Below are 25,854 nucleotides of genomic sequence, written 5' to 3'. Positions count from 1 at the left end.
ACACAATATTCTGTATACAACAGATACTATTCAAGATGTGGAAGCGTTTAGTATGAACCTGTCCACTGGTAATATTAGTTATCCGGGAATTCGTTAACCTTTGTCATTTTAGATGCGTGTGTGTATACCATTTAAAATTGTCTCTAATGAACCACTGAACTGAATGTGGAGCAATTAAAGCCCCATCGCTCCAAATAAATTGGTAAAACCTTTAAGACAGGCCAAACATTTGTCTACTTGACTGTTAGGTTTTTTTTATAGTTTGATTACTGGAGCATTAAAGCACATCCTCTGCTGGTCTGACTAATAGCAGAACTGGTGATGTAAACAGAGGGGTGGTTGAACTAGCCCTGGGCTGAGGAACTGAGTTCCAAAACTGCACACAAACAGCCAGCTTCACAAGCTACACAACATCTGAGAAATCCCAGCCTCACCCTCCACACTTCATTCTACACAAGGTCAGTGCTGCTTTCAGTGTATCACATAAAATTAGAGCCAAGTTTGTTTGGAAATATTTTTTAGAGCTAGGTTATTATTTAAGAGTGCAACATCTTTTTACTTTGTTCAAGTACTCAATAGATAGAATCCTGTAATATCTAATGTTAAACAATATTCCATTATTATAACAGTGCGGTCTGAAGACTGGACAATCTATAGTTTATGGAAGCAAGTCAGAATGCAAAAAACAATGATGTGTGTGTATCAACATGAAACATTTTTAAAGAGCGCAAAAATACCACAGCGTTGTGCCGTCTGGTTCAACAGACTGATAGATTTTTTTGTTTTTACAAAGTTTTTTTTCGGTTTCTACAGCAGCTAGTAGGCTGCATTCCATTATATATATTATTCTAAAATGGGTTTAAAGGTTCTTAACAAAACATTCCTTCACTCTCCAAGTTATGTGAATCGGGCATTATACAGTACTGTATTCAGACCATTCAATAACATAGTATACTGTACTATAGTGTGTAGTATTTGGGCTATCTTTTAATATGGGACTAAATACAATGTCTCAATTAGGAACTTCAAACTATTACTTTGCCTTGCTTTGTAAATATCAGAAATGTATTCAGGAATGTGTTGTCATATCAGCAGTGTGGAGTAGTGGTTAGGGCTCTGGACTCTTGACCAGAGGGTTGTGGGTTCAATTCCTGGTGGGGGACACTGCTGTTGTACCCTTGAGCAAAGTACTTGACTGCTCCAGTAAAAACCCAACTGTAAAAATGGATAATTGTATGTAAAAATAATGTGGTATCTTGTAACAATTTTAAGTCACCCTGGATAAGGGTGTCTGCTAATAAATAATTAATAATATTGCATTCATTTTAACACAACCCCAAAATGCACGTTGAATGTTCTCAGTTTGTAACTTACGTCCGCACCCTCTGAATGTAATCATCCTGTTTTAGTTTCTCTTTCCTACAAAATGAATAAAAATGACCTGAAACTGCTGTATTTGGGATTAGCGCAATGTTAGCAGTTTTTGTGGTTTGGTTCTGAAGGAGGCAGCAACAAAGTAAAGATTTATAAGAAAGTCAAGTAGAAAACTTTTGTAATTGTTTTATTTTAACAAACTTCTTTTTATCTCATAAAAGTTTTCTCATATTACAATTAAAAAAAAAAAAAAAAGTTGTCTCGATTTGTATTACATTTTGTATGAGCCTGTTTTTAATGTCATGGTTTAATTGTAATAAAAAATGCGTGAAGCGGTTTGGGAGCCTTGTGATGAAAGGCGCTATAGAAATGGGAGTTGTATTGTATTGTATAGCTGTTTGGCCAGTGCCTTCTTCAGCTCTTACTCTGAATCAGACTGCTAGCTGTTACAAACAGGAAGTGAGCTCATTCTAAGAAATGTATAAATATGTATGAAATATCGCATGCTTTATTTTGCTTATATGTGTATATATATATATATATATACATAGCTCAAGAGTCCTAACCACTACTCCACACTGCTGCCCTGATATCTAACTTATCTTTTGACATATTCAAATACAGAGAACTACACGTATTAAAACTGTAGTAGCTGTTTCAAGACTGTTTCTACATGCATTTAACACACAATTCAATGACTGTGGGGTTGGAACTCAACTTTAACACAGCATTTCCCAGCTTTGCTGATCGTATCATTAGCTGTAGTATTAAATACTGCAGCAGGAGTGCAAGTGAAGTCAGCTGCTGGTTGGTAAGGTATCTGTATTGTGAAGTGTGTTTAAAAAGTGAATGCGAGCCTATGCAATATTGTATATATGGGGCTTACTTTATACATTTTTCATATTATATTAGTTTTATTTTATGCTTGAAAAAAGCATTTGCTCTGGTTCTAGGCTACAGGAAAGTGTGCCAAGAAATAAGATTGATGGTTACCAGTGGATCCTAGTGATTACCGATGCACTTCAGTGTTTCTGGAGATGGAGCTCATGTGTAATGTGTGGGGCTTCATTCACATGGCCAGATTGGGCTGCTTTGTGAGATTTGCAGGACTGATTCAGGAACAACCTGCCTTATTGTGAAAGCAAATTTTATTTAAACTGTGTGAGTAGACGACTGATTTCTATAAATACAAGCAAGGTTGGTGTCTTTGAGGACAGGAAGCTAAAAATGAGGAAGCTATGAAGAGATGGTAGCATCTTCCCATGGGTCTGACTGCAATTTGCGTCATCTGTAATCCTGCCTCGAACTACTGTTGAACTATAATGTTCAGCAGTGTGGTTAGGGCTCTGGACTCTTGACTGGAGGGTTGTGGGTTCAATCCCAGGTGGGGGACACTGCTATTGTACCCTTGAGCAAGGTACTTTGCCTAGATTGCTCCAATAAAAAACCTAACTGTATAAATCGGTAATTGTATGTAAAAAATAATGTGATATCTTGTAATAATTGTAAGTCGTCCTGGATAAGGGTGTCTGTTAAGAAATTAATAATGACTAATACTGCTTTGGAAGATGTAGAGGGGAGCATTGAGACTGCTGGAGGTCCTAAATAGGGTTTTGTAGGCTGACCAATCACATCAGCCTATGATGAATCCCAGAATTTCCCTTTTTAAAAAACATTTCCAGAACCCCACAAGAAAAGGCTACGGGGTCTGAACTGGTCCTTCTTCAGTTAGCAGACAAACTTGTTACTTGTCTGCTAAGGGGAGCCAAGCTGTCACAATTACTGACAGCTATATATGGTAATTTCTCAGCTAAAGTCAACTGAAACCCAAAGTGAAATTACGAATAGCCTAAACACAAATTCCTATATTTTATAATGTCTTATTTTGTCATGTGAGCATGTGCTTCGGAAGTGTGGAATTCAAGAAAGTACGATACAACATGTCCTGTAGCTATCGCATTGACTGAGAGCGATACTGCACTGTGCTGCTCTCCACTCTCTCCGCAGACACATGGCTCTGCTCCGGCAGTACTTCTGGCTCTGGCTGGCTCTGGGGATTGGCTTCGTCTCTCTGATCCTCGGGCTCTTTCTCACCCTTCTCTGCTGGTGCATCTTCAAAAAAGGTACAGCTTCTTTGCCGCTTGGAATGGGGACAGGCGTTCTGAAACCTCGTCTCCTGAAACCATGTTCCAAGTCATAAAGTGGCTTTGTTTATCCCTCAGCTTTAGATCTTATAATGCTAAGAAAATGTGCATTCCTGTTTGCAAGAACAGTTCTAGACTGAGTTGCTGAACTCAACAAAAGGACCAGTGAGATCGTTATTTTTTCTTTTTCATTACAGGCCAGTCTGTCTACTCTCCAGAGAGCAGTGCTAGTGAATACAAGTTTAAAGTCCGGTATGTAAATATCAGTTGATAATTGCCCTGAGCTAGTGGGGGGGAGTCTGTGTCTGTTTGTTATCAGAACACTTTTCAGAAGCTTGTGATATCACCCTCTGATCATTCCAAAGACTGTCACAGACCAGCTGTACTCTCTAGAACGAATGCCTCTCACTGTGTGCATGCATAATGTACATGCCAAAATTGGGAAGAAACTTAAATTAAAACAATTGCACTCTATAAACGTGAATTATGTTCACGCAAAAACAACTTTTAAATTGCAAATGGCAGGTCACCTTTTTAAATCAAAATGAGCACAAAAACCTTCTCATTGTTTTAAATTCAAATTTCCAGTAAAATATTCAAATGATACACAAATATACTAGCATGAGAAATGTTACCACTGTAAGATACTGGGAGGCTTGGTGGTCCAGTGGTTAAAGAAAGGGGCTTGTTCCCAGTTCAATCCCAGCTTAGCCACTGACTCACTGTGTATGATCCTGAGCAAGTCACTTAACTTGTAGCAGAAGCTGTGATGCATAGTTCACACCCAAGTCTCTGTAAGTCGCTTTGGATAAAAGTGTCTGGTAAATGACTGATTACTACTACTACTACTAATAATAATAATAATAATAATAATAATAATAATAATAATAATAATAATAATCAGCTGGGTGGAGATGATAGATTTCACTGTTGAGTGTTTAATGCTATTGATATTTGTCTTTGTTGTTATTCATTGTGTGTTTCTGTGGTTTCTGGAGCAGTGAGAACCACCCAGAACTGCCTCCATTACCTCCCAGAAACATTGTGTATCCAGCACAGCCGCGTGGTGCTCTGGGTGAGTCATACAGCGCAGGTTCACATCCTGGTTGAGCGAAGTAACCCGGTCTTCACTGGAGACTCTGAAGGGAGCGTCGCATTGGCTCTGGTGCTTCCGTGGGTTAGGGAGGTAAAACTGTCAGGGACTGTCTCTTCATCGCGTTACAACGAACCCTGCTGGCCAGGCGCTCAGTGAGCTCAGAGCGGACACCTGTAGCGCTGGCCTTTGTCCTCTAGAGGCCGGTAGCTCGCTGACATCCGCTCTCAAGTTCCTAGATGAAAAAGGAAGCTGGCTCGATCGTGGGATTGGAGGATGGCCACTGAACCTTTGACTCTCCTGAGCCATGTAGGGAATTGCTGCAGTGAGGGGAAAAGCAATTGGGCATTCCAAACTGGGAGAAATATCGGTGGTAAAATAATAATTGTGTAAACATTGTGTATCCTAACCAGAGTTAGTATGTTCTCCAAGCTCAGCCCTTATGAGTCCCACACCTCAGCACACACAGCCCCTCTCCTCTTCTCCAGTGTTCTTGCATTCACCCTGTTATACTCTATTCTGGATAGTCTTATTTTCTAATAATCTAAGAAACTGTTTTCGATTCTGGTCACCACATTACTAAAAGCACATTGTGGCCCTGGAGAGACTAACCCCAGGGCTTAAAGGACTGAGCTACTGAGATACGTCAGAGGAACTGAATCTATTCAGCCTAGAGGAAATAAGAATTAGGGGGGACGTGATTGAAGTCTTTAAAATCTTAAAAGTAGATAACCCTGCTAACCAATACTTTAAGCACAGCACAGAAACCAGGCTGGAAATGAAGTGGAGATAGACTGAGGACAGAGGGTAGGAGACACTTATTTAAGACTAGAGTGCTGGGGTAACCATTAACCTGTCCCTCAGCAATGCTCTGCCCCCAGTGGATGTACACCAATAAGAAAAACCACACAGAACAAATCTGCTGTTTCTTACATATACAGCTGAGCTTAGACAGAAGACATGCTTGAGGCCTCAGGGTTTGATTTGAACTTTGAGTTTTGAAAAGTCACCAGGATGTGATGAGAAACAGAAAATGTATCTAAACAACATCCCAGTCACTGTAGTTCAGGTAATATTTCATACACCAAGCTGCTCTTTGAGTACCCAGTGGTTAAGACGTAAAAGAACACACTGTACTCTCTTAAGCTGAGAGAACACAAAGCCACTTTTTCAGGAACGCTGGCTTGAAACCTGGTTCCAGGAGACCGGGAGACCTAGATTGAGACAACTTTGCTGCATCAAACTTAAGTCTCCCAGGTGTGCCAAGCAGTGGTCTGAAACCTCATCTCCTGAAACCATGTTCCAAGTCACAAAGTATCTTCATGTTTCCTCAGCTCTAGATCCGACAATGCTAAGAAAATGTGCATTCCTGTTTGCAAGAACAGTTCTAGACTGTCTGTCTGTTGAATTCACAAAGTCCTGCTGAACTCAACAAAAGGACCACTGTGATCATTATTTTTCCTTTTTCATTACAGAGAGCAGTGCTAGTGGATACAAGTTTAAAGTCCGGTATGTAAATATCAGATCATAATTGCCCTGAGCTAGAGGGGGGGGGGGGGGAAGAGTCTGTATCTAAATGACTAATAATAATAATAATAATAATAATAATAATAATAATTATTATTATTATTATTATTATTATTATTATTATTATTATTATTATTATTATTATTATTATTATTAATAATAATAATAATAATAATCAGCTGGGTGGAGATGATAGATTTCACTGTTGAGTGTTTAATGCTATTGATATTTGTCTTTGTTGTTATTCATTGTGTGTTTCTGTGGTTTCTGGAGCAGTGAGAACCACCCAGAACTGCCTCCGTTACCGCCCACAAACATTGTGTATCCAGCACAGCCACGTGGTGCTCTGGGTGAGTCATACAGCGCAGGTTCACATCCTGGTTGAGCGAAGTAACACGGTCTTCACTGGAGACTCGAAGGAAGCTTTGATATTAGAAGATACGTCAGCGAAACTGAATCTATTCATCTTAGAATAAATAAGAATTAGGGGGGACGTGATTGAAGTCTTTAAAATCTTAAAAGTAGATAACCCTGCTAACCAATACTTTAAGCACAGCACAGAAACCAGGCTGGAAATGAAGTGGAGATAGACTGAGGACAGAGGGTAGGAGACACTTATTTAAGACTAGAGTGCTGGGGTAACCATTAACCTGTCCCTTTGCAATGCTCTGCCCCCAGTGGATGTACACCAATAAGAAAAACCACACAGAACAAATCTGCTGTTTCTTACATATACAGCTGAGCTTAGACAGAAGACATGCTTGAGGCCTCAGGGTTTGATTTGAACTTTGAGTTTTGAAAAGTCACCAGGATGTGATGAGAAACAGAAAATGTATCTAAACAACATCCCAGTCACTGTAGTTCAGGTAATATTTCATACACCAAGCTGCTCTTTGAGTACCCAGTGGTTAAGACGTAAAAGCACACACTGTACTCTCTTAAGCTGAGAGAACACAAAGCCACTTTTTCAGGAACGCTGGCTTGAAACCTGGTTCCAGGAGACCGGGAGACCTAGATTGAGACAACTTTGCTGCATCAAACTTAAGTCTCCCAGGTGTGCCAAGCAGTGGACTGAAACCTCATCTCCTGAAACCATGTTCCAAGTCACAAAGTATCTTCATGTTTCCTCAGCTCTAGATCCGACAATGCTAAGAAAATGTGCATTCCTGTTTGCAAGAACGGTTCTAGACTGTCTGTCTGTCTGTTGAATTCACAAAGTCCTGCTGAACTCAACAAAAGGACCACTGTGGTCATTATTTTTCCTTTTTCATTACAGAGAGCAGTGCTAGTGAATACAAGTTTAAAGTCCGGTATGTAAATATCAGATCATAATTGCCCTGAGCTAGTGGGGGGTGGGGGGGGGGGGGGAGTCTGTATCTAAATGACTAATAATAGTAATAATAATTATTATTATTATTATTATTATTAATAATAATAATAATAATAATAATAATAATAATAATAATAATAATAATAATAATAATAATAATAATAATAAGTGTTGTTCAGCAGATTAAGAGTATGGGGTATAGGGACATACTGAAGGGGAGTTATTCAGTCTCAGACTTACTCTCAATCAGCTGGGTGGAGATGATAGATTTCACTGTTGAGTGTTTAATGCTATTGATATTTGTCTTTGTTGTTATTCATTGTGTGTTTCTGTGGTTTCTGGAGCAGTGAGAACCACCCAGAACTGCCTCCGTTACCTCCCACAAACATTGTGTATCCAGCACAGCCACGTGGTGCTCTGGGTGAGTCACACAGCGCAGGTTCACATCCTGGTTGAGCGAAGTAACACGGTCTTCACTGGAGACTCGAAGGAAGCTTTGATATTAGAAGATACGTCAGCGAAACTGAATCTATTCATCTTAGAATAAATAAGAATTAGGGGGGACGTGATTGAAGTCTTTAAAATCTTAAAAGTAGATAACCCTGCTAACCAATACTTTAAGCACAGCACAGAAACCAGGCTGGAAATGAAGTGGAGATAGACTGTGGACAGAGGGTAGGAGACGCTTACTTAAGACTAGAGTGCTGGGGTGTGGAATGGGTTACCTAGTCATGTTGTTGGTTCACTGGGACTATTTAAGACCGCTAGGAACCAGAAGAGCTTAGATGGGCAGAATGGCCTCCTCTTGTTTTTCTTACGTTGTTTGCACTGTATTTTTGCATTTTCCCTCCTCATTTTCCATGGTTGTACTCTGCGCTTACCATAGTTTACCATGGTTTGCTATGTTTTTAAATATGCTTTCCCATACCCCTCTGTGCTTTACAATGTTTCCCCATGCTTTCACCATGCTTTATTACACTTTTACTACGTGAGCCTTTTAGGAGAGCAGCTTTTTAAATTCTGTTTGTTTTGTTCAGATAAGCAACAGCAGACTTTTCGCCACCAGCCAGAGTCCAATCCTGGTAAGAATTTGCCTTTGTGCTTCGTACAAGTAAAACATCACAGAGTGGGTCAAACTGCTGGCTGACTTGAAGTATTGAAAGCTTGTTTTAATTATGGCAGATCAGAATCTAATATCAAAAACACAGAGCATGCCAACATACATTCCGTGATCAATTATTCTTCAAGTAAATACTGTATACATTCTAGAGTTACCAAGGTGATTGTGTGCATGTTGCCTGACTGGTACAGATTAATATGGGCTGTTCATAGTGTTTAGGGTTATATAGTTCTGCTGTTTCCTCAATATTTTTCAATGCATTTGTTTAGTGTATATTTTGGGTACCTGTATATAAGTATATCTTTATTTTAAGCTTACCTGTACTCTCTTTAAATACTAGAAAATGTCTACATATTCCAACATGTCATTTAAACAGTAGGATTGTGACCCAGGTAGCCAGAACCCGGGTTTGCCCGGGTAGGAGTGCCAGTGGGAAAGGGGCTTTATTTTTACATCTTGGTTGTGAGTCTCACTTTTTTTTTTAGGTAAGCAACAGCAGAGGTTTTCTCAGCAGCAGAGTTTTTCTCAGCAGCAGAAGTCCAGCCGTGGTAAGAACATTTCTACTTGCCTTTTGTAAGAAGACACTGGTTATATTTGCTAGTTGTTTCAGTGCTAACAGATTTAGGGGGGGAATGGGGTAAGCAATGAAAGTGACGGCAAGGTGATTTTATTTCATCTGCCACTGTTGTCTCCCAAAGACACTTCGAACAGACACTCACAGGACAGCATGTATTGTGGGCTGATTCCAACAGGCCTGTGTTTCAGCTGTCAATGTTAGAGAAGCAATGTGATGCAGGCATGACCATCAAATACAAGCAGGGGCACTAAAAACCACAGGAGAAGGCATTTTGATCCCTTGGCATGTGGCGCAATGGCCGAGTTTATTCCAAAGATATAGACAGCAGACTCTTGCCAACCCCAACCCTGCTGTTCCAAATTGACCATGTATTTATTCCTTCATTAATTTGTTGATATTTAATACAAAACAACAAATTAGGAACACATCAGATAAATATCCTACCTGATAGGAAGAAGCCAGCTACCCTACTTATGAGTTACCTTTGTTTGTTTTTTGTGGAAAGACTCAGAGCTGTATGAGAACAAGGAGACGGAGCCAGCGTATATGGATGTGTTTGATGATGCAGACTATGATGACGTCGTGCCTCTAGGCTTTGTCAGTGAGGACTATGATGACATTGAGAACCAGCCACCAGACCGGGGATTCACAAAGTGAGCTGGGCTGCACAGAGACGGAGACAAGCGGCCTCACTGCTCCTGATGCAAACAGCAGGATTTCTACAATTCAGGCTCACACATGTGTACATGTAAAAACATTGCAAAGTGTCATAATTAATGGTGAAGCTTAAACACGAGCATGGTCAATTTCAAATATAAATGGTAGATTACCATGGTACTGAAATTGGATCCCACCAGTATTACAGTGTATGCCTCTTAACATCATCCTAGGTGTCTTTCAGTTCTGAAGACTAATAAATATTTTTCATTGCTCATTTTTTCCGAAGCTTAGAAAACTTTGTACTAGGCAAAATCATCATAGCTATTACATTTTGTATATGGCTTGCTGTAAAAAGTTGTATTAATTCAATGTTTTTCAATGCATATTTTGTATATAAGTATATATTTATTTTAACCTTACCTGTATTCTCTTTAAATACTAGAACATGTGTACATGTTCCAACATGTCATTTAAACAGAGAGGTATGAAATAGCACAGAGTAGAGATTGGGAGCAGAGAGTAAAGTATCATTTGTGATAGCTGTGTTTTCTCTACTACATCCACATTGCAGTATTATGGGCTCAGCTTTGGGTGCCACTGTTGTATATAAGGCTGCTTGTTTGAGTTATTGGGTGGGGTCCTCACTCGGGATGTCTGATGACACTGAGGCTCTTCAGTCAATACGTTTGGAACTCTTGGTCCAGCTCATTGCTCATAATGGATAACGAATCTCTTTTGCACACACTGGTTTTGTGGCACAGATGGAAATGTAGCATCAGGTCTTCAATGTTACATATAGCTCAGACTCGGATACACTCGGATTGCATTTCCTTTTGATAATTCCTTTTAATGTATTTATCTTTAGTGCATGTAAATGAGCATTCTAAAAACATGGCATTTAGAATTGAATACAATAAAAATGTATGAAAACTGTCATTTTGACTGCCTGTCGAAATCACTTTTCATAATCGTACCTATTAACAAGAACATAAGAAGCGTTTGAGAACGAGAAAAGGCCATTCTGTGTTTTTTGTATTTCTTATTTATCGTGTTTGAAGTTGTTTGCTGTGGGGGTGTGAGCCTCTTGCCGGGTCGTCATTGTAAATGAGAATTTGCTCTTCATTGACTCATCTGGATATATAAAGGTCTTGATTGATTGATTGATTGATTTGTTTGCCATCACTCTGTATGCCTCTGGATTATTTTGCTCCAATATTATCATTTTATTGTCATTTTACGTCTGCCTTTATCTGAATTGGCTTAGCTGTCTCTTAGCTTGTCCTAAGTGCCCAGATGTTACATTTGCAGTTGTGTTTCTCACTCTACAGCTTATAAAACATAACACTTCCTGTATTCGTATTAACCTATGAAGTACCAAATGTTTTTTGTTGAAAAAAATCAGAACACAAGCTGTATGTAATTTGATACATGCTAAATCAATATGCTACCATTGTAAAATGGAGCCTTAGCACCACTGTGGAGAGGAAAACAGCAAGGAATGAAACATTTGTAGGATTCAGTTTCTTATTTCATATTGAGGTGTCATGAAACCTGAAGGGCTACATTTAGACTTTTGTGGTTATCATAAGTTATCATAATAATCTAGTTAAAGAGAACATTAAAATAACAGGTAGATGCCTGTTATAAATGATTAAAAAAATGACAAGGTGGCCTGTTTTCTAACGAGGACAATGGCACTCAATGGGTTAAAAGGCTGTTGTAAAAATATCATTAGAATAAAACAAGAGTTCCTTAGAGGCGGAATTCATCTGTCTTTGTTCTATAGAAAAATCACTTCTCCTTTCTTCAGAGCTCCAGTGCATAATGAAAACTCACATTCTTCTGCGACAGAGCCCACCTCCTTCAGCTAATGAAAACCTGAGCTTGATTAATAGTTTTAGTGTCAATAATGTAATACTGTTGATTATATACAGAGTACAATTAATCAATCAATCAAGACCTTTATTTATCCAGATGAGTCAATGGAGAACAAATTCTCATTTACAATGATGACCCGACAAGAGACACCCCCACAGCAAACAACTTCAAACACGATAAAAAGCAAGTACAAAAAACACATCATCAATCATAAAACATAAAACATAAAACTCAGGCACAGATGTCAGTCAGCAATAAGTCAGCCCTACGGCTAAAAGCAGCCTCAGATATAAACCGCTCCTATCTGAACTTCTGTTGAAACTCGTTCCAGTCATTGGCTGCTGCAAACTGAAATGAGCGACGACCATAAGGTGGGAACAAGCAGTTTAATAAAATGACTGAATCTTCAGTTTCACAATGAAGAAGCGCGCTCCAGTAAACTACGCCAGTAAGCAGGCGTTTTCCCAGTGAAGGTTCAGTAGATTAACATACAGCCGTGTTTCAGTCGCCTTGTATGTAGAGAGGGTCAGTTAATCAGCTTGCAAAGGTCACGATGTTCTGTGGGGGCACCAGTGACAAATCGTACAGCAGAATGGTGTAAAACATCTAGTTAAATCAATAGTCTTAAGAGACCATCTTATAAATAGCATCACCAGAATCTAAAACAGGGAGTAAAGACAATGACAATGACAGATACAAATATATCTGTACATGATAACACATATCTATGTCAAATCAATCACACATCTGGTATGTGTAGGCATGACTGTAATTTTTAGTATTGTGGAATTGAATCGTAGGTCATGCGGAATCACATTGAAAACCCGTTACCAGTAAACAAGACCTTCAAGTCACGGTTGCATTTCCTCTATTTCAGATTTGGTGTCAGCTGTGCTGTTTGTGGGTTCAAAATCTGGCAGCGTTTCTGCAGTCTGGGTAATTCCATTTCAAGTTTGAATTCAGCATGTTCATAGGAAATCCGGTCACAAAAACATTCTTCAATGAGAAGCAGTCGCTATGCTGTGTTTTCTTCACACAGCTCCTGCTGGTTTTCTAATGCCTTCTCTTCGATGCTTTGCTGTCTGTTCCTTGTACAGTGAAACTGTATCTGTGCTGGTTTTGCAGACACCGATCAGCACTAATCCCTTGGACTCCCTTGATGTATAAATACTAAAAGAAACTCAACACATTTAATGACAAAATCTTTAAAGAAGACACTTATATTTGGTTTCTTTTAGTATCTATAGATTTAGCTCTATTAAGTGTTTCAAAGTTATGGTTAGTGCTAACACTGTGTAACAAATTTTTTTTTTTTTTGGTTCCTGGGTAGTAAGTGTTATTTCCTAATTGCTTATGCCTCAAAAGTATAGAAAATGGCTATTATTCCCCACAAACTTTGCTTTTGTGACCAGGACAGTGATATTTTGAAATTTACCTATTTCCAATGAGAAAACGGGCAAATTTGTGTCTTTTCGTTCACATAAACTCAGAAAAAAACAACATATGAATCCAAATTAACATGTATTTATACTAAAGTAATACAAAAATGACTACAAAAGATTTAGAAGTGAGTAGTTTTTTGAGATTTACGATTATACTGTAAATCACTTTCACGAATCAGCCCCCAAATGTAGTCTCCCATCATGTTCTCGTTATACTGTCCTTGGTAGCGGCGTTCAAAGTCCAGTATATCCTGGTGGAAGCGCTCGCCTTGCTCCTCCGAGTACGCTCCCATGTTCTCCTTGAATTTATCAAGATGAGCATCAAGGATATGGACTTTGAGGGACATCCTACAGCCCATTGTGCCGTAGTTCTTCACCAGAGTCTCAACCAGCTCCACATAGTTTTCGGCCTTGTGATTGCCCAGGAAGCCCTGAACTTTCTGATCTGTGGTCCGACGAAGACACCGGCTTTGACCTTTGCCTCAGACAGCTTAGGGAAAAAGTCTTGAAGGTACTTGAAGGCTGCCGACTCCTTATCTAGAGCTCTGACAAATTGTTTCATAAGGCCCAATTTGATGTGCAGTGGTGGCATCAGCACCTTCCAGGGGTCCCAGTCATACTCATCATACTTCAAGGCGTCCAGCAAGGTCTTGATGCTGTTGTAATCCTCTTTGAGGTGCACCGAGTGAGCCAGGGGAAGAGACGGGTACTTGTTACCATTATGGAGCAGCACGGCTTTGAGGCTCCTGGATGAGCTGTCAATGAAGGACAGTATAACGAGAACATGATGGGAGACTACATTTGGGGGCTGATTCGTGAAAGTGATTTACAGTATAATCGTAAATCTCGAAAAACTACTCACTTCTAAATCTTTTGTAGTCATTTTTGTATTACTTTAGTATAAATACATGTTAATTTGGATTCATATGTTGTTTTTTTCTGACTTTATGTGAACGAAAAGACACAAATCCGCCCGTTTTCTTATTGGAAATAGGTAAATTTCAAAATATCACTCCTGGTCACAAAAGCAAAGTTTGTGGGGAATAATAGCCATTTTCTATACTTTTGAGGCATAAGCAATTAGGAAATAACACTTACTACCCAGGAACAAAAATTGTGTTACATAGTGTAATCAGTGTCTGAAGCTGCATAGGTTTACCACTATACATTTGCACAGCCAGTTTACAGTTTGCCCATGCTATACAATACAGGAATGTTCAGTGTTGACCTGTGCTTTATTACACTTTGCTATGCTTTAACTAACATAAACATTTATTAGGGAACCCTTAATCTGGTGCAGTGCTTCATTTCAGAGTTTTTGGAGAAAGATTGATGTCTCGTTTCATTAAAGGTTTTATTGTACTTTGGCAAATGAAATGCAGGTGTAAAGACCAGCTTGATTACCCAGCTCACCGTCTGTATACACTTGGGGAGGACGTGAAGGAGCTTCTGTCCATTGCAATGTTGGAATATGAATGAGTTTGTATGACAGGTGGAGAGAAGTGGATCCATTAAGTCTGGAACAAAGAAGGATCAGAGGAGACTTGATTGAAGTTTTAAGAAAATCTTAAAAGCAGTGAGGAATGTTGCCCTAGCCAATACTTCAAGCACAGAGACCAGGACCAGAGGACACAGATGGACAGAACGTGGAAGACTTAGGACAGAGTGGTGAGAGTATCAAATGGATTACCAATCATTTTGTCAATGCTGAATCAACGGTATCTTTTAAAATCGACAAAGGTTTGAGATCATGAAACAGTTCAGGTCAAGTGGTCGTCGTTGTTTTAAAGAGATTGAGAGTACAGAGTAGTAAACTGCAATTTCTGTAGACAATTGCAGTATTGCAATAGTCCAGATTCAGTCAGCAGTGATACATGGCTTACAGGGGAACAGGTTTGCATTGCCCTGGTCCAGGCGTTACCTCCCCACCGCTTTCAAAAAGACCCCAATTCAAATTTTTGCACTACCTTTTTAAAAATGAATCCACCGTCAAACAATGACACACAAGAAACAGTCCAAATGTAGTTCTGCCATATTTGGTTTTATATACAAAGGTAGACTTGACAGTCCTAAAATATGAAGAGAAAAAAAAGACTACGGTTGTTTTTTTGTTTTTTTTTCTTTCTTACTTTCTTTTATATTCAATAAAATACAAAATAAAAATCTCCACCCAAATAAAAGGCAGCTCATTCTGTGAGAGTCCTGTTCCTGAACGTTGTCATGGAAACCCAAATGCTGCACAAAGACAGCGTTCGGGATTGGTGGAACGCTAGCGTTCGGGTTGTTTGCTTTACAAAACACTTTATATACACAGGGGGTTCAAGATTTCAGTCCAAAGTGAGAAAGAAGGTACAAAATCTATCTGCGCAGGCTGTATGAGAGCACAGTGTGTGTCTGTGGGGGCTGGATGCAGTTTTTCCACTAGCCCCCCAGGCGCTGCCCCTCCCCCCAGGGAAAGCCCCCCGGCCGCTCCTCGGGGAGGGGGTTATAGTTGCCGTCTTCCTCCGGGGTGTCAAACAGAGCCTTCCTGTAGAGAGAGGGTCGGGTCTGTGTTAGCAATGACAGAAAGAGCTTGCCTCACAGACCAATATATAACAGACCCTGATAGTGATGTGACACAGCCCTCTGAAATGTCTTTAGAATATACGGTAGCCTCTGATATTGATGCGATACAGCCCTCTGAAATGTCTTTATATCCAATGGTCCACCCCCTCCCCCTTAAAATAAAAATATTTTCAAATGAGATAAGAGTCTATTAAATTGATATATGATAGGCGGATGAGAATACGGACACTTTTTAGAACATTCAAAATCTGGTTATCTGTGTGCCGGGGTTAAGCAAATCAAACAGGGCTGTGTGCACTTACAGAACACCCGGGGTCTTTAACCAGCGCCCTCCCCCAGGCTGGTCTGGAAACACATCCTCCAGGAAGAAATAGATGTGTCCGACTGCGATCCCTGCGAAGAGAAGCACGACATATTCAGGGACATCATTATTATTCCAGTGGAAAAGTCAACAAATGTTTTGTCTTGTGCTTTTTTAGTTTTTTCTTGTTTTGCACTGATGAAGAAAGGCACAAGCAAAGAGGAATGAATTGAATGAAATGTGTGGTGCAGAGTCAGTGGGGTGTGAGAACAACCTACACTGTATATTATGGCACTGCATGTGATGCCCAACTTATGGGACACTCAGTATACTGTATTTATAAAAAACAGCTTTCATAACGACATTCTTTCAAGCTTTGTGGATAGGGCCCAGAATATGGCAATGGGTACAGCTGACCGCCTCTTATTCTCTTAGTTCAAAGTTATGGACAGAAAACACTGAGAATGCAATCTAGTCGAAATGTTTGTTTTTCGTTTAGGGCAGGTTAGTATTGCAGTGGGGATAGGATGGATGATAAAGAGCAGGTTGGTATTGCAGTGGGGATGGATGGATGATAAAGAGCAGGTTGGTATTGCAGTGGGGATGGATGGATGGATGAATGATAAAGAGCAGGTTGGTATTGCAGTGGGGATGGATGGATGGATGGATGGATGGATGGATGATAAAGAGCAGGTTGGTAATGCAGTGGGGATGGATGGATAGATGGATGATAAAGAGCAGGTTGGTATTGCAGTGGGGATGGATGGATGGATGGATGATAAAGAGCAGGTTGGTATTGCAGTGGGGATGGATGGATGGATGGATGGATGATAAAGAGCAGGTTGGTAATGCAGTGGGGATGGATGGATGGATGATAAAGAGCAGGTTGGTAATGCAGTGGGGATGGATGGATGGATGGATGATAAAGAGCAGGTTGGTATTGCAGTGGGGATGGATGGATGATAAAGAGCAGGTTGGTATTGCAGTGGGGATGGATGGATGATAAAGAGCAGGTTGGTATTGCAGTGGGGATGGATGGATGGATGAATGATAAAGAGCAGGTTGGTATTGCAGTGGGGATGGATGGATGATAAAGAGCAGGTTGGTATTGCAGTGGGGATGGATGGATGATAAAGAGAAGGTTGGTATTGCAGTGGGGATGGATGGATGGATGGATGGATGGATGGATGATAAAGAGCAGGTTGGTAATGCAGTGGGGATGGATGGATGGATGGTTGATAAAGAGCAGGTTGGTATTGCAGTGGGGATGGATGGATGGATGATAAAGAGCAGGTTGGTAATGCAGTGGGGATGGATGGATAGATGGATGATAAAGAGCAGGTTGGTATTGCAGTGGGGATGGATGGATGGATGGATGATAAAGAGCAGGTTGGTATTGCAGTGGGGAGGGATAGATGGATGGATGGATGATAAAGAGCAGGTTGGTAATGCAGTGGGGATGGATGGATGGATGGATGATAAAGAGCAGGTTGGTATTGCAGTGGGGATGGATGGATGGATGATAAAGAGCAGGTTGGTAATGCAGTGGGGATGGATGGATGGATGGATGATAAAGAGCAGGTTGGTATTGCAGTGGGGATGGATGGATGGATGGATGGATGGTTGATAAAGAGCAGGTTGGTATTGCAGTGGGGATGGATGGATGGATGATAAAGAGCAGGTTGGTAATGCAGTGGGGATGGATGGATGGATGATAAAGAGCAGGTTGGTAATGCAGTGGGGATGGATGGATGGATGGATGGATGGATGGTTGATAAAGAGCAGGTTGGTATTGCAGTGGGGATGGATGGATGATAAAGAGCAGGTTGGTAATGCAGTGGGGATGGATGGATAGATGGATGATAAAGAGCAGGTTGGTATTGCGTGGGGATGGATGGATGGATGGATGATAAAGAGCAGGTTGGTATTGCAGTGGGGAGGGATAGATGGATGGATGGATGATAAAGAGCAGGTTGGTAATGCAGTGGGGATGGATGGATGGATGGATGGTTGATAAAGAGCAGGTTGGTATTGCAGTGGGGATGGATGGATGGATGATAAAGAGCAGGTTGGTAATGCAGTGGGGATGGATGGATAGATGGATGATAAAGAGCAGGTTGGTATTGCAGTGGGGAGGGATAGATGGATGGATGATAAAGAGCAGGTTGGTATTGCAGTGGGGATGGATGGATGGATGGATGGATGGATGGATGATAAAGAGCAGGTTGGTAATGCAGTGGGGATGGATGGATAGATGGATGATAAAGAGCAGGTTGGTATTGCAGTGGGGATTGATGGATGGATGGATGATAAAGAGCAGGTTGGTATTGCAGTGGGGATGGATGGATGGATGGATGGATGATAAAGAGCAGGTTGGTATTGCAGTGGGGATGGATGGATGGATGGATGGATGATAAAGAGCAGGTTGGTATTGCAGTGGGGATGGATGGATGGATGGATGATAAAGAGCAGGTTGGTATTGCAGTGGGGATGGATGGATGGATGGATGGATGGATGGATGATAAAGAGCAGGTTGGTAATGCAGTGGGGATGGATGGATAGATGGATGATAAAGAGCAGGTTGGTATTGCAGTGGGGATGGATGGATGGATGGATGATAAAGAGCAGGTTGGTATTGCAGTGGGGATGGATGGATGGATGGATGGATGATAAAGAGCAGGTTGGTAATGCAGTGGGGATGGATGGATGGATGGATGGATGATAAAGAGCAGGTTGGTATTGCAGTGGGGATGGATGGATGGATGGATGATAAAGAGCAGGTTGGTATTGCAGTGGGGATGGATGGATGGATGGATGATAAAGAGCAGGTTGGTATTGCAGTGGGGATGGATGGATGGATGGATGGATGGATGGATGATAAAGAGCAGGTTGGTAATGCAGTGGGGATGGATGGATAGATGGATGATAAAGAGCAGGTTGGTATTGCAGTGGGGATGGATGGATGGATGGATGGATGATAAAGAGCAGGTTGGTAATGCAGTGGGGATGGATGGATGGATGGATGGATGATAAAGAGCAGGTTGGTATTGCAGTGGGGATGGATGGATGGATGGATGATAAAGAGCAGGTTGGTATTGCAGTGGGGATGGATGGATGGATGGATGATAAAGAGCAGGTTGGTATTGCAGTGGGGATGGATGGATGGATGGATGGATGGATGGATGATAAAGAGCAGGTTGGTAATGCAGTGGGGATGGATGGATAGATGGATGATAAAGAGCAGGTTGGTATTGCAGTGGGGATGGATGGATGGATGGATGATAAAGAGCAGGTTGGTATTGCAGTGGGGATGGATGGATGGATGGATGGATGATAAAGAGCAGGTTGGTATTGCAGTGGGGATGGATGGATGGATGGATGGATGATAAAGAGCAGGTTGGTATTGCAGTGGGGATGGATGGATGGATGGATGATAAAGAGCAGGTTGGTATTGCAGTGGGGATGGATGGATGGATGGATGGATGGATGGATGATAAAGAGCAGGTTGGTAATGCAGTGGGGATGGATGGATGGATGGATGATAAAGAGCAGGTTGGTATTGCAGTGGGGATGGATGGATGGATGGATGGATGATAAAGAGCAGGTTGGTAATGCAGTGGGGATGGATGGATGGATGGATGATAAAGAGCAGGTTGGTATTGCAGTGGGGATGGATGGATGGATGGATGGATGATAAAGAGCAGGTTGGTAATGCAGTGGGGATGGATGGATGGATGGATGGATGGATGGATGATAAAGAGCAGGTTGGTATTGCAATGGGGATGGATGGATGGATGGATGATAAAGAGCAGGTTGGTATTGCAGTGGGGATGGATGGATGGATGGATGGATGATAAAGAGCAGGTTGGTAATGCAGTGGGGATGGATGGATGGATGGATGGATGATAAAGAGCAGGTTGGTATTGCAGTGGGGATGGATGGATGGATGGATGATAAAGAGCAGGTTGGTATTGCAGTGGGGATGGATGGATGGATGGATGATAAAGAGCAGGTTGGTATTGCAGTGGGGATGGATGGATGGATGGATGGATGATAAAGAGCAGGTTGGTAATGCAGTGGGGATGGATGGATGGATGGATGGATGGATGATAAAGAGCAGGTTGGTATTGCAGTGGGGATGGATGGATGGATGGATGATAAAGAGCAGGTTGGTAATGCAGTGGGGATGGATGGATGGATGGATGATAAAGAGCAGGTTGGTATTGCAGTGGGGATGGATGGATGGATGGATGGATGGATGGATGATAAAGAGCAGGTTGGTAATGCAGTGGGGATGGATGGATAGATGGATGATAAAGAGCAGGTTGGTATTGCAGTGGGGATGGATGGATGGATGGATGATAAAGAGCAGGTTGGTATTGCAGTGGGGATGGATGGATGGATGGATGGATGATAAAGAGCAGGTTGGTAATGCAGTGGGGATGGATGGATGGATGGATGGATGGATGATAAAGAGCAGGTTGGTATTGCAGTGGGGATGGATGGATGGATGGATGATAAAGAGCAGGTTGGTATTGCAGTGGGGATGGATGGATGGATGGATGATAAAGAGCAGGTTGGTATTGCAGTGGGGATGGATGGATGATAAAGAGCAGGTTGGTATTGCAGTGGGGATGGATGGATGATAAAGAGCAGGTTGGTATTGCAGTGGGGATGGATGGATGGATGAATGATAAAGAGCAGGTTGGTATTGCAGTGGGGATGGATGGATGGATGATAAAGAGCAGGTTGGTATTGCAGTGGGGATGGATGGATGATAAAGAGAAGGTTGGTATTGCAGTGGGGATGGATGGATGATAAAGAGCAGGTTGGTAATGCAGTGGGGATGGATGGATGGATGGATGATAAAGAGCAGGTTGGTATTGCAGTGGGGATGGATGGATGGATGGATGGATGGATGGATGGATGATAAAGAGCAGGTTGGTATTGCAGTGGGGATGGATGGATGATAAAGAGCAGGTTGGTATTGCAGTGGGGATGGATAGATGGATGATAAAGAGCAGGTTGGTATTGCAGTGGGGCTGGTACCTAATAGATCCACGATGATGGAGTTGCCCAGCAGCAGGGAGAAGCCCATGAGCACCCAGGGCAGGAAGGGGGCCTGGAAGTTGAGCAGCCCGAAGAAGTTCATTCTCACGCTGGGGTTCCGCCGGCTCCACACGTACACCAGCATGATGGTGAAGGCTTGGCCCAAGAACACCAGACTCACGAACATGCCAAAGACCTGAGCTGCTGTCAGGGAATCACAACCGCACACCAAACAAGAAACGAAAGGAGGCTGCTGCTTGCTAACACAAAATTAGCACCAGGTCAGTATCCAATTGTTGTGTGCTCACTTTATCTTTTAATGTTCCCAGTCTTGGTAAACTATTCCAGACATCAGTGTACTTTCTGTTCTGATTTTTGTACTTCTCACAGTGTGGGGGCTATCTGGCACCATCTGTATCTCTTCCCAATTAATGCTTCGTTACTTCTCTGGACTGCTACATTTTGGCTATATAACAAATATTAAATATAACATCTGTTTCTCTTTTGAACTGGTGTGGAGTCTACTGGTATTCTGTCTGAAAAACAGATGCAAATATATTGTGTTTTTAGCAGCAACATATCAGTGTACCGGTGACTTGCACAATTCAAACTAGTTTAGTTTCCACTGCACTTTAAGGTCATTTGCATACTGTATGCTTCAGCGCTTTCAATACTTTACTCAAACTACTATCTAGTACCTAGTAATTACAATTGTGATTATGCTGCAATAATTACAATTAGTTACAATCACACTAAAAGTAACTTCACACATTAGCATGTTTACTCTATTTACTCTAAATACCCAAACACACTACATAACTATTTCTTTTCAAACAAATGGGGTGACAAAGTCATTGAAAATACAAAAATGATCATATGATAGTGTGTAATTGAACTGTAATGAATCAATTATATGGTATAATTGCAATTACACTAGTGTGCTAAGGGTCGACTACAATTACATTGTAACTGCAATTCATCACAATTGGACTTGACCCAGGTCTGCATTATTGTTTATAATGCTAATCAAGGGAATGCGAATGGATTGGTTAGCACTTTCACACAGCCTCTTAAATACAATACTACTGATGGCTTTATTTGATCAACCCTGATAAACCAGAACTGAATTTTATTACACCGGGCACCACCCTGCATTGAATCAGCCACCTATCCATGGTTATCCTGTGATTATCTCTGGGGTGATTCCCTAGTGCTTCAATAAAATCCAGCTGTGGCTTATCCTGTAGAGGCTGATCAAACCCCCAAGCATTACACAGTAATACACAGTGACGCTCAAAGCCAGCTGTGTGCGGGTCTTAAAGGATACAGTCATCAGCAGCCCGCTAAACAGGAACATGAAGACAAAGTCAGCAGTGCGTCCCCGAAAAGAGCCTTCCTCCAGCATGCGACAGTATCGATACCTGCAACCCCGCGGTCAAGGAGACAACAGACAGGCAGCCAGGGGCCAGCTCCGAGGTAAAACTAGGATGAACTACTGCTAGATAGACACATCTTTCAGCTCACACCTTCAACAGATGCCTTGCCAAAAGGTTGGTCCATAACCAAGACTTTAAAAATCACTCATCTCTCCTGCGAAACGATTCATTTTCACATCTGTGGTAGGGGCGAGAGCGAGAACCCTGCAGAGGCACGGGTTTGTATGGGTGGCAGGGAGGACCTGACCAGTGACATCATCCCTTACCACAACACTATGAATTAACTTCTGTTAAGAGTTGTGGACTAGAGTGGAGGGTTCTAGTGGGGTGACAATACCTGCTGCACAGGACGTGAATTAATTGGGTAGTGGCGGGAGTCATTTGTGTATTTTGATTTAAAAGCGTATTTGGTGACTATATAAAAAGATTTACTGTGGTGTATTTTACATTTTAAAAGCCCAAGATTAGAGTGCCTGGTTTCTATCACGGCAGTCAGTCATTGGGGGTAATATATTTAATGCTAGTCTCCACCACTACTGAGAGGGGGGTATGTAAATCTGGTAACCCCGCCCCCCCTACTAAATTAATTTAATAAACCAAATAGTGAAAGGATACAAAAAAATCATATTAAATAAAAAGTTAAATCCAACTGGACCGAAAAACAGGAAATTTGTGATTAACCGCCATACCTAGAAAGAAATAAAGAGAATTATTGCATTAAAAATACAACTAGCTTCGAACGAGCTCTCCTCCGGGTCTATGTAGAGGCTGGTATGAGGCACTGTTTTATGTTTCGTTGGCATCTCTTTTTCGAACTCTGCGACCACTTGTACTTTATCCTAGTGGTCTCTCAGTATTACAAAACAGTTTCCTACTGTCTTCATGGAAGGTTTTGGGGTGCTGTTCAGCAGTCTTTTGCAGTTAAACTCATATACTTCATCCTGAAGCTGACCGCTGCGTAGCGTCGGTTATGAAGCTGACCACTGCGTAGCGTCGGTTATGAAGCTGACCACTGCGTAGCGTCTGTTATGAAGCTGACCGCTGCGTAGCGTCGGTTATGAAGCTGACCACTGTGTAGCGTCGGTTATGAAGCTGACCGCTGCGTAGCGTCGGTTATGAAGCTGACCACTGTGTAGCGTCGGTTATGAAGCTGACCACTGTGAAGCTGACCACTGTGTAGCGTCGGTTATGAAGCTGACCACTGTGTAGCGTCGGTTGTGAAGCTGACCACTGTGTAGCGTCGGTTGTGAAGCTGACCACTGTGTAGCGTCGGTTGTGAAGCTGACCACTGTGTAGCGTCGGTTGTGAAGCTGACCACTGTGTAGCGTCGGTTGTGAAGCTGACCACTGTGTAGCTGACCACTGTGTAGCTGACCACTGTGTAGCTGACCACTGTGTAGCGTCGGTTGTGAAGCTGACCACTGTGTAGCGTCGGTTGCGAAGCTGACCACTGTGTAGCGTCGGTTGTGAAGCTGACCACTGTGTAGCTGACCACTGTGTAGCTGACCACTGTGTAGCGTCGGTTGTGAAGCTGACCACTGTGTAGCGTCGGTTGTGAAGCTGACCACTGTGTAGCTGACCACTGTGTAGCTGACCACTGTGTAGCTGACCACTGTGTAGCGTCGGTTGTGAAGCTGACCACTGTGTAGCGTCGGTTGCGAAGCTGACCACTGTGTAGCGTCGGTTGCGAAGCTGACCACTGTGTAGCGTCGGTTATGAAGCTGACCATTGAGGCTCTAACAGAGTGAATACTGGACTGTAAAGTACAGAGCATTAGAGCCAACATGGCAAATACGTGAATGCAGTTTCACAACCTTTAAACATGCAAGAGATTGGGATCAATAAAACACACACTTACCTGATAGTTCTTAAATATTAAATCTGGGTTGAAATACAGCTGAAATGGAGTGATTAGCTCTAGTTGCTGAAAAGAACGAAAAGAATTAAGAGTCAATGAATGTGAAATGCAGCAAATTACATTTCTTGTGTTCATGACAGGCCCTAGACTTAGTGTTACTGCTCATTAAGAGGAAAGGACCAGGTTTGTAGATCTAGAATTAACACGCTGTGAAATAATGCATGCATTTTTTATTTCCAGGCTCTGAACTAGTTAATGTAAACTGGCACACCTATGTGGCTGCTGTATTGCTGTCCGGCAAGTAAAGGCTTTGACTCAGGTAAAGACTTCTGTGGATTGACTTACTGCTGTAATAATCTGGTCAATACCACCGCAGATTCAGTTTTATTGCCAGAGCTCACATCTTACACCAGACAATTTCAGCAACTTAACGAGGTAGCTCAAAAGAGCTGTAGTGCTGGTTTTCAACTGGTCTTTTTGGTTCAGGAGTTGAACTGTTTGTATGCAATCTTGTCTCCATCATTTCTTTCTATTTTATTATTATTATTATTTGTTTATTTAGCAGACGCCTTTATCCAAGGTGACTTACAGAGACTAGGGTGTGTGAACTATGCATCAGCTGCAGAGTCACTTACAATTACGTCTCACCCGAAAGACGGAGCACAAGGAGGTTAAGTGACTTGCTCAGGGTCACACAATGAGTCAGTGGCTGAGGTGGGATTTGAACCGGGGACAGCCTGGTTATAAATCCTTTTCTTTAACCACTGGACCACACAGCCTCCTATTGATTGCATTACATTTAACAGTTTTGAAATGGGTGGTAACTTGTCACTATAGAAAATAATACAATAAAAAAAATGTAATTGTAGCACTTCTCCAACTGACATATTTGATCAAATAACATTTCAAGACTGCCTAACTCGACCCAGCTTCAGTTATGAAGCCTAACCATGTATTTATAGCGTGTGGCTGCACAATGTAACAGTAGAAATACGCCTCTCATATTCTATTATTATGAATGCCACACTAACTCAACAAAAATAGGGCTATAATACATCCCGACTGAGTCCAAAAGTTGATATAGAACATGTTATGTTTCAAAACACAACTTCAGCCTAAATGGTACCCAGGTACGATAACAGATGTGCCTGCTACTGTGAGTACACCATTATCTCTTTCAACGTACACGGTAGCAACCACAATTCAAACTATAAGCCACCGTCCCGCTCCCCTCTTACCACAGCAGCAGTGGTGAGCACACAGGCGGTTGTATAAGCCCTGGTCACCAAAGGGATTTGCAGGTACTCCTGTTGAAACGTTTGATAAGCCATCTTGGACTATAGTCTTCCGGCACTTACTCGACACGTCACCGGGAGGCAAGAAGACGATAGGCGGGGGTTTATCTTCACCCCTCGCACTTGATTCGTTGAGGACCTATAACTCTGCGGCGCGATAGGACTGGATAGGTGTCAATCCACAATTTAAAGGCTTACTGGCGTTC

At 41.8% G+C, this 25,854-nt stretch overlaps 2 protein-coding genes across 3 annotated transcripts; one reads left to right on the top strand and one right to left on the bottom strand.

The window, feature by feature from the left end:
• The first annotated feature begins 33 nt into the window (after nucleotides 1–33).
• On the top strand, nucleotides 34–10,761 carry LOC131701674 (uncharacterized). 2 transcript variants are annotated; one of them, XM_059001003.1, is made up of 11 exons: nucleotides 34–458; nucleotides 3,382–3,497; nucleotides 3,716–3,770; nucleotides 4,520–4,593; nucleotides 6,087–6,120; nucleotides 6,415–6,488; nucleotides 7,415–7,448; nucleotides 7,816–7,889; nucleotides 8,506–8,550; nucleotides 9,074–9,136; nucleotides 9,671–10,761. In XM_059001003.1, the coding sequence occupies exons 2-11, from the start codon at nucleotides 3,386–3,388 to the stop codon at nucleotides 9,820–9,822; spliced, it is 717 nt and encodes a 238-aa protein (XP_058856986.1). In that variant the 5' UTR covers nucleotides 34–458; nucleotides 3,382–3,385; the 3' UTR covers nucleotides 9,823–10,761. The 2 variants fall into 2 exon arrangements, with proteins under 2 accessions (XP_058856986.1, XP_058856987.1); XM_059001004.1 differs by lacking the exons at nucleotides 7,415–7,448; nucleotides 7,816–7,889.
• Nucleotides 10,762–15,165: 4,404 nt separating this feature from the next.
• On the bottom strand, nucleotides 15,166–25,749 carry LOC131701641 (derlin-2). The gene is made up of 7 exons (XM_059000702.1): nucleotides 25,592–25,749; nucleotides 24,354–24,419; nucleotides 23,112–23,185; nucleotides 22,388–22,481; nucleotides 21,061–21,256; nucleotides 16,013–16,103; nucleotides 15,166–15,672 (listed from the first exon to the last, which is right to left on the bottom strand). Exons 1-7 carry the CDS (start codon nucleotides 25,682–25,684, stop codon nucleotides 15,567–15,569), a joined length of 720 nt encoding a protein of 239 aa, XP_058856685.1. The 5' UTR covers nucleotides 25,685–25,749; the 3' UTR covers nucleotides 15,166–15,566.
• Nucleotides 25,750–25,854: the final 105 nt, after the last annotated feature.

This window comes from Acipenser ruthenus, chromosome 26 (assembly GCF_902713425.1).
Source record: "Acipenser ruthenus chromosome 26, fAciRut3.2 maternal haplotype, whole genome shotgun sequence".
NCBI classification, from domain to species: domain Eukaryota; kingdom Metazoa; phylum Chordata; class Actinopteri; order Acipenseriformes; family Acipenseridae; genus Acipenser; species Acipenser ruthenus.
The sequence above is the reverse complement of the archived record's forward strand: the minus strand, read 5'-3'. Positions and strand labels throughout refer to the sequence as shown.